Raw genomic sequence first — 9,160 nt, 5'->3', positions numbered from 1 at the left:
ATATTATTATTAAAAAAGAAATAAATAAATAAAACTAACCATTTTTTTTTGTTTTTTTAGATATTTAAAAAAAAAATGCAAAACATTAAATAAAAACAACATTAAACACAAAACAAAATAATTAAACCAAAAAAAAAAAAAAAAAACAAAACAATTAAAAAATAGAAAAACACAACCAAACGAATTTTTGCGTTTGTCATCAACAAAATCTCGTCGTACTGAGGTGAATCATCTGGCAAAGGGATGGTGCTGGACACTGCACCGGCATAAACTTTCACCTGGTTCTGGACGGAGTTCTTCTGCTGGAGATGTTCAGTGTGTTTCTCTTGAATGTAGCACGACTGTTGTTAATATGGCAAAGGATGGTACATACCAGAGTAAAGAGTTCTCCACAACAAAATGTTGAACTTTTACTGATCTTTTTAATTCTGGTTAGAACATTTCTGATGAGGGCTGCCGAGGGCATAGCACTATTTGTGCTCCTTACTGTTCTGTCCCTGGATGGAATGAGCAGTACACCTGGGAAGTTTATGACCCTTCCACTGTTATCACTGTTGGGGTTTTTGATAATAATTATCTTGAAGGAGGAAATGGTGACAAAACAGGAGGAGTTAGGGATGCCAAAATTGGTAAGGTTCGTATTCGTCTCTCCACTTTAGAGACAGATAGGGTGTACACCCATTCATATCCTCTGATGGTGCTACAGGCTTCAGGAGTTAAAAAGATGGGCGAACTTCAATTGGCAATCCGTTTCTCAAGTTCATCACTGTTAAACATGATGTACACTTATTCAAGGCCTTTGTTGCCTAAGATGCATTATTTACATCCTCTCTCTGTGACTCAGCTTGAGACTCTCCGGTACCAAGCCATCAATATAGTAGCACTCCGACTCAGCCGGGCTGAGCCTCCTTTGAAAAGGGATGTAGTAGAGTATATGGTAGATGTGGATTCTCACATGTGGAGCATGCGCCGCAGTAAGGCTAACTTTTTCCGCATCATGTCTATTCTATCACCCCTGATAGCTATTGGTAAGTGGTTTAATGAGGTTTGCAATTGGAGGAATCCTATCACTACAGTACTAGTCCACATTCTCTTTCTCATACTGGTTTGGTATCCTGAGCTGATCTTGCCGACTGTCTTCCTCTATATGTTCTTGATTGGCCTATGGAATTACCGTTTCCGACCAAGGCATCCACCACATATGGATACTCGCCTTTCTCATGCTGAGGCAGTGCATCCTGACGAACTTGACGAAGAATTCGATACATTTCCCACTTCAAAAGGTATTGACATTGCCAAAATGTGATATGATCGCTTGAGGAGTGTTGCTGGCAGGATCCAGACTGTTGTCGGAGATAATCCTACTAAATCCCGCATAAATTTCCACCTTTTATGCCTCTCGAATTTCCTGTGATCTCTCTTCAAGATCTGGAATGCCCCGATCCTTGATTAAATGCGATAGATCTCACCCATCATTCCCCAGATGGCGATGATGATCCTCCCAGCAAATCTTTTGATTAATCCATTTTGTAACAAGATCCTGGAGAGACTGTAGGAAATCATAAATTTGGAGGATTTTTCTCTGATTAAGTTTAGCGGATGCGTACAAAATTGCGGGCAGTTTAAACTGTTGTTTTCCCCACTCACTCTGCTCATTATATGTCTATGAATGGACTACAATCTTAGCAATAATTATGTTCATTAATAGCGTAAAGACGCCCAACCCGATGTATTTGAGCTATGGGAAACCTTTGAATCACTAGATGCGAGCTAATCATGTTTAACGAACCTCTGAATCACGGGATGTGGGCTAATTCGATGTATGAGCATTCACTTCCCCGTAGCCTCAGTAATTTAACAAAGAGCTTGAGTCAGGTTGCAAGGTCGAAACAGGTGCGGTTGGTCATCAGAGGAAAGTCTCTCCAAACTGTAGATGTGCATGGCGCATTGACGGTATTATGGTTTGTCTCCAACAAAGATTTCAATGGAAGGAAATAATTGACCAGCCTAGGAGGTAAAGGAGATAGGGGTGGATTTGTTCTTGTAAAAGTGATAAAGTTTTTGAAGAGAAGGTAGGATTATTCTCAGGGATTTTTCATGTTGCCAGGGTGCCAAACTGATCTGCTGTCGCAGGTTGCCAATTCACCAGCAACAATGTCCATGAAAAACAATTCAGCTTCTCCTGCTCATCTTCCATCCATGCAACGTTCTTCAGAATTTCCAAATCTGCTAGATCCAGCTTCCATGCAACGTTCTTCACAGTTGCCAGATCCAAATCCAGCTTCCACGCAGTGTGTGCAGCACTTTTCAGATTTGCCAGATCTGTCTTCCACGCAGTTGTTGCAGCAAGCTTCAGATTTGCAACACATTCCAGATCTGCCTTCCACGTAGTCTTTGCAGCTCGTTTCAGTTTTGCAACACGTTCCAGAATTAGCAAATTCATCAACGCAGTGTTTACATCAGCCTTCAGATCTGCCACATCCTTCAACGCAGCAGCTGCCAGCTCCAACAACTTGACTCCTTTTTCTACTGGGCAAACTCTCTCTTACATGGTAATTCTTTTATTTGGGCGTTGATTGTTTTTTTTACGAAAAAACAAGCAAAAACGTTGATGACTTTCGAAGAAAATCCATAAAATAACTTCATTTTAGTGTTAGTTTATTTTTTTTTAATTTTTCTTTATTAGTTTTTAATAAATAAAATTTTGTTTATTTTACAATCTCAAAAAAAAAAAACTCAACTTAAATAATAAATTAAAAAATTTATGTTTTTTAATTTGTTGTTAAAAAAAAAAAAAACTAATTAAAAAAAATCAACATAAATAATAAAAAATATTAAAAAACATAAAAAGACATACAACTTAAATAATAAATTAAAAAAATTTATGTTTTTTAATTTGTTGTTTAAAAAAAAAAAAATTAAAAAAAAACAACATAAATAATAAAAAATATAAAAAATAAAAATAAAAAAAAAATGTCTTTTGATAATTTCTTTTTAAACTCATTTATTATTTTAGATAATTTCTTTTTAAATTTGTTGTTAAAAAAAAAAAATGCAAAACAATTTCCACAAAATTCACGCAGATGGAAAACTTGGAAACAAATTTCAAAAATTGGAGGATTCTTGTTTCGATAGCTTCAAGTTGGCATTAAACTCATAACATCTTTCTGTTGAATGCTTTTATGTGACATACTAATATGCAGAACACAACAGATATTTCTAATGTCGATATTTTTACCGAGCACATTTCATGAGTTATCTGACACAAACAGGGAGTATTACTTTTCATGGTTATATTTAAGAATGGATTGATACTAATATCATGAATTGAGTTAATTTCAACACTTTGATTTTTCTTAAATCTGTTTTATTTGGTATGAAATTTTTGCGTAAGAATCATGAAGGAAATGCGCATTTCTTCTTGAACACACTTATGTTTTCTTTCTGCCAAGTTTTTTTTACAGGTTACAGGATAATAAAGTGATCATTAAGGAGATTGCATTGTGATGACAATTAGTCTTCCAAAGACTAAATTCATGAAAATTCTGAAGACAAATCCATGTCCACAACCACTACCTTGCACTTCCCTTTTTGAAAAAGATTTTGAATTCCACCAATTGTACATCCATAAAGCGTGACATTTCCATATCCATTTTTCACAGCAAGAGTTCTTATTCATACACCATGCATTTCCTTACATCCATTCCTTACAAGCATATTTCTATTTTCCTTGTCATCACGATTCCCCTTCATTTCCGCTGAGTCAAAGTCCTAGAGTTTAAGTATCATTGAAAAAAACACCTAGAGGCTTGCATGCCTTAATGGCAAGTAATCTTGCCAATGAACAATCGGAGTACATTAATATCCCTTGTTCGTTGGATCTTGTAGGTGACTCGACCATGACAAATTTATTCATACCTACAAAGATGTGTTAGGCATCCTGACTCCCATTGGAATCAATGGTGGGAGCTCTTGTGTTGGCTAGGGGAATTCATTAATGGCCACTAAGTCAACAACTTCTTGCTATGTTCGACATCGACACATTTAATGACATAGTAAGATTTGTGCCATCGAGTGTTGAAGACTTGAAGACCCATATTTTGTAGCAGATGAAGCCAATTTCCTTTCATTGTTTTTCAGTTTGTCATCACTTGAGGACAAGTCAATAAATAAGGCTGGGGGGAAAATGTAACTTCTATATTTCGTATACCTTCCAAGCCTTATACATTTTCATCTGCATTTAGCAGCAGATTCCGAACATTCAGCAGAAGATCCAACAACAGATTCAACAGCAGATGCAGCAACAATAAAATATTCGCTTTTTCGATTTCATCCACCATTTTCACAACCAAGTAAAGAAGACTATGAAAAATAGTTTTCCCAGCCACACGTGCACAACTCTCATCCATTTTTGGAAGGGTAAGTTAAGGTATGATATTTTCTAACTTTTAACCATTAAATTCCTTGAAAAGTTAGAATAATAATTTTTGGAAAAACTTCACTTCCTTTCCTCATTTCACATAACTGCCCAAACTATCCGTTTAAGGGGAAGGATACATTTACATACATACTTTGTCACATTCATATAACATCCACATTCATATATCACATTCTAAACCCCACTTACCTTCAAAATATATTCACTATTACATGAGCATACAAATGGCTTTGTCAAAAGTATTTAAAAGTTAATTGGATGCCAACACAATCATGGTTGTTACACAAGAACCAACCATGATGCATTCCAACAAAAATACTCTGCAATAAAAATCACATTATCAATATGCAAAGATCATACATTGAATGCAACAAACAAAATATGGTTGAAACACAAGAACCAACCAAGTTGTAGTTCATCAAAATAACGCTTTGCAAAAGTTAAGTAAATGATATCATGCAGAGTTTAAGCCAAAGCTCAAGCACCAAAAAGAACAAAATATGGTTGAAACACAAGAACCAACCAAGTTGTAGTTCATCAAAATAACGCTTTGCAAAAGTTAAGTAAATGATATCATGTAGAGTTTAAGCCAAAGCTCAAGCACCAAAAAGTAATGTAATAGATTGCATGAGGACATGCAATACCTTCAGTTTGGGGGTATGTTGGGCTTCAAAATTGTCCTTATTCTCACTCCATTATTCACCAATATCTTCACATTTTACCTTCATGTCACCTCCATTCCACCTCCACATCATTACATTTACCTCATTATTGGGTTATAACTATGCTTTTCCAAACTTTATTAATTCTTAATATTTTAAAGTGGATTTATGGTTAAACTTTAGAAAATAATATGCTTATACTTATACCTAACAATTAGAATGAGTTTGTTGACATGTGTAGGTACAAAGGAAGCTTCCAGGGCATCTTTATGTGGCCTTGAATGATCAAATTCGAATTTGATAAGATAAGACTCATGGAAAAGATCATGATCTCATGGAGAAGATCAAGGACAAAAGGGGGGTTATGTGTCTAGATGGTTGAGAAATGTATGGAACTAAAGAGAGATTAGTGGATCATCATTATGAGTTTCTTATCTCATCCCATTGTATAAATAGGAGTACCTCCTCCATTCCAAAGGGGAGGACTCTTGGAGCATGTATCGAACTTATGATGGAATAGAATAAAGCTTCATTTTACATAAATTTCCATTATATAGTTTTAGATGTAAGTTGTCTTAGTGTAGTAAATGGAATAATTTGTCACTTTGTTCTTAAGAGAATTGAGCTCACTCTAAAAGGATCAAAGGAACATTTTATTTCATAATACATCTTATTTCATTGCTTAGATGTTTGAGGATTTTTTTGTGATTGATGAATGAGTTTTAATTTAAAATCTTATCAGCATATGAGGGAACAACCAAGGGTCTAAGTTAGGCTCTCCCTCCATTTGATTTGCATGATAATTGAAATTCATTCTTTTGCTTTTATGTTCCAAGTTATTTCATTTCTTATGCTCATGAATGAATCTTAGTTTAGTTTGGATTAGTATATGAAGGGACAATCAAGGGACTAAGTTAGTCTTTCTCTCTATTTGAATCTGAACAACAATTAAAGTTCATTCTCTTGTCTTTATTTCAAGTTTCTGGTTTTATGTAATCAATGATTTCTTTTCAATCCATAATATTGTAGGGAAGGACAACCAGGACCTCCTCAATTAGGAGCCTCTTCCCTTGCATATTATATTGAATCGTAAATAATTTAGTTAGACATAGAGTTAGTTGCCTACTCCTGCATATATTTTGCTGGCATCATCACAAGCTTACAAGTTTCCCTGGTTGATAATTTAATCAAAGCAAATTAAGAAAATAAATTTCCCAACATGCCCATAATGTTGTTTGAAGCCACTCATTACAATCATCCCTATTCGCAGAGAAAATTTTAGTAATACTTAAATGCTTTGATAGTTCCATTCGCTTGCAGGTGATAAGGACTACTTTTGTGGTGTTTGTTATAGGCCATTTTGTCACATTTGATCAATAGGCCTCATAATGGGATCAATAAACATCATATTCCCCTTGTCATCATCTTGCACGAAGCCCTAAGCATGTCATTTTCATTCCCCAAAGTTTGTGCCTAAAACTGCATCATCTAGGCCAGTTTTAGAACCAACTCTCCCTAACCTATTTTTGGACAACATTCAGCTACATTTTTCTCCACTATGGCCTATGTTGATCATCTATAGGTTTCTACCCTTTGCACATGCGTTGGTTCTATAAATTCGGGAAAAAGAGTGATATTTTGGAAGCTTCCTCTTCTAGAAGCTTCAAGAATTTCTTACAACCATTTACCTCAAATAAAACATTCCAATCCTATCCTACCCTACTTTGGAGTTTCCATACCTTATCCTTTGATTGCATCCTCCCATCAAAGGTGGATCTAAAACCTTATATTGGTTATTGGATAAGAACTCCATCGTACCCAACTCCTTTATATATTTACGACCTTCAATATGCAAGGGCTTTGCTTTTTATGATTTTACCCTTATGCTTATGTCGTGAGAGGTTTCATTTCATGCATTTAGGGTGATTGGAGGTGCATATTGTGATAAGGAAAGGAAAATTCAACCTTAGAGGAGGTCTCCTACAAGATAAACACCTGTTTATGGGTGTAACCCCTTCCATTTATATTAGTGAAAATAATTCTCTATTTTCCTATATGTGATGTTGTATTTCATATATTTCAATACCATGTTGATCTATTGAATAGATTATTTAGATGATACTAGATAAATCTCATAGTTTCTTGGCTTGTGTTATTTGACTGTGCAGGTTCTAATTTTGGCAATTGGAGTTGGAATTGGAGCATTCAAGCTAAAGAAGGAGTGATTTCCGTGATAGATTCTAGGTATGCTTCATTTCATCATCTATTTAATTTATGGAAAGCATTGGGTTCCTTGTTTCTTTGTTGTACTAGGTTAGCGACCAAACCTATAGGAGATACTTTTGTCCGTAATTTTAAATCCCACATAATAAGTTGTTGACTCTGCTGGGGAAGGGTGAATTCCCTTGGTGATTCCTTTCTCCATTATGTTTGGTTAACTTTTTGATAGACATTTGTTGTTTTACCCAGCCAAGAACAGACCTAGGAAGTGATTTCATTGGCTCTCTTTTTCAATTTTTGTGTCTGAATCCTCTATCTCTAGACCAACACTTCCTCAATGCCTTTGAAAATGTGTTGCACCTCACCTGGGCCCACTTTGTACCAGCATTGCAAAGCACTGGTGCCTCTTCTGCACCAGCATTGGACCCTATTTTTGCACAACACTTGCCCTTTTTTTAGTGTCTCTTTGATGAGCTTACTTCCAACTGACCTTCCCTGAGCCTTGAGTGTCTCATGGTCTCTTTAAAGCCTCCATTTGGTTTTCATTTGTGTTTAATTACCTTTGGTAAGAATTGGTTTTGTTTTTTCCTTTATTCTTTTCATTTGTTCGCTTGCAAACTAATTTTGTTTGGTCATTGCTTGCTTGGATGAATTGTTTTTTTAGTTCTCATTCTAAAAAGTGCATTTAAATTAGTGATTAGACATTTGCATCTTAGTTTTATTCATTTAAAAAATTAAGTGTGTTGAAAAGAAAAATCTTTGCATTTTCAACTAAGTTTTTGTGTGTGAAATTGGAATTCCCTAGTGTGAAATTGCATGTTTTTGCTTTCATTTTTACAAACAAAATTCCCCCTCAATCGTCGGGGAGGTTGAAATGTGTATGAGTGTTAATTTCCTTTGAGTGTCATCTATTTTGATTTTTGAAATTTTCACCCAATTTCAGTTTGATTCATCTGTTCACAAAATCTTAGATTATATTTGTTTTCGTTGGAATCCTCTTGTGTTTTTTTCGAATAATTCTCTTGCATAGATCACATTTACATGGTTAGAATTCTCATTTTCACAACAGGAAAGGTAATTGTGTATATATTACATTTTCATAGTTGTGAGGGGAATCATGCATAAATTACATTGCATGGTTTGGCATCTTTTAATTCTTTGAATTGAATTTGAATAGTGAAATAGAAAGATCTAGATGGAAAGCTCTTTTTTTTTCATATTTGATTGTTTCGTCATTTTTTGCACCTATTCCTTATGCTAGATATCTTTCTATTTATTTTTCTCATATTAATTTCATCATAGGTATGTTCAGGTGACATCAAATTTTGAGCCTTGAAATCAAAATCTAATTCAAGATAAACTCTAAAATTCACCTTAATTAACCTAAGGAGCATTTGTAACATTAACACAAACACTTAAAGGTCTAGGCTAGAGACGTGTTACAACATCATTAAATGCAGGAGTTGTCATTTTTTTCCAGCGTTGTATCTTGAGGGTGAAATCTTGTTCCATGTACGTAAGTGTATAGGATCGTTCTCCACATACCTTCAGGTATATCAAATGGTGTTCCATGCATGAAAGGTATATGGGAATGCTCTCATCGAATGGTTACTGTTGGGAGCGGGATCCCTCAAGAGCAGTTTTGGGGCTAAAAGCCCATGTTTGAGTTAAATTTTGTAATAAAATAGTAAAGTCTCTGCATTTTGTGGTCGTGGAGAGCGAAGGTGTTATGTGTCATAAAGGGTAGTCTGCCCTTAGTTTTGTAAAGTAAAGTCGGTTGTAAGAGATCTACCCATGGTTCGCGGACCATGGGATTGTATAAAAAGAGATAAGATCTAAG

General features: G+C 35.1%; 1 protein-coding gene across 1 annotated transcript; it reads left to right on the top strand.

Moving 5' to 3' along the window:
* The first annotated feature begins 243 nt into the window (after nt 1-243).
* Nucleotides 244-1,306, top strand: LOC149245137 (FT-interacting protein 3-like). The gene is made up of 2 exons (XM_089437138.1): nt 244-264; nt 437-1,306. The coding sequence occupies exons 1-2, from the start codon at nt 244-246 to the stop codon at nt 1,304-1,306; spliced, it is 891 nt and encodes a 296-aa protein (XP_089293264.1).
* The last annotated feature ends 7,854 nt before the right edge of the window (nt 1,307-9,160 follow it).

The sequence above is a fragment of the Pinus tabuliformis genome, chromosome 7, assembly GCF_031772625.1.
Source record: "Pinus tabuliformis cultivar Carrire ecotype Pingquan chromosome 7, CPIR1, whole genome shotgun sequence".
NCBI lineage: Eukaryota > Viridiplantae > Streptophyta > Pinopsida > Pinales > Pinaceae > Pinus > Pinus tabuliformis.
This window is presented reverse-complemented; position numbering and strand designations above follow the sequence as displayed.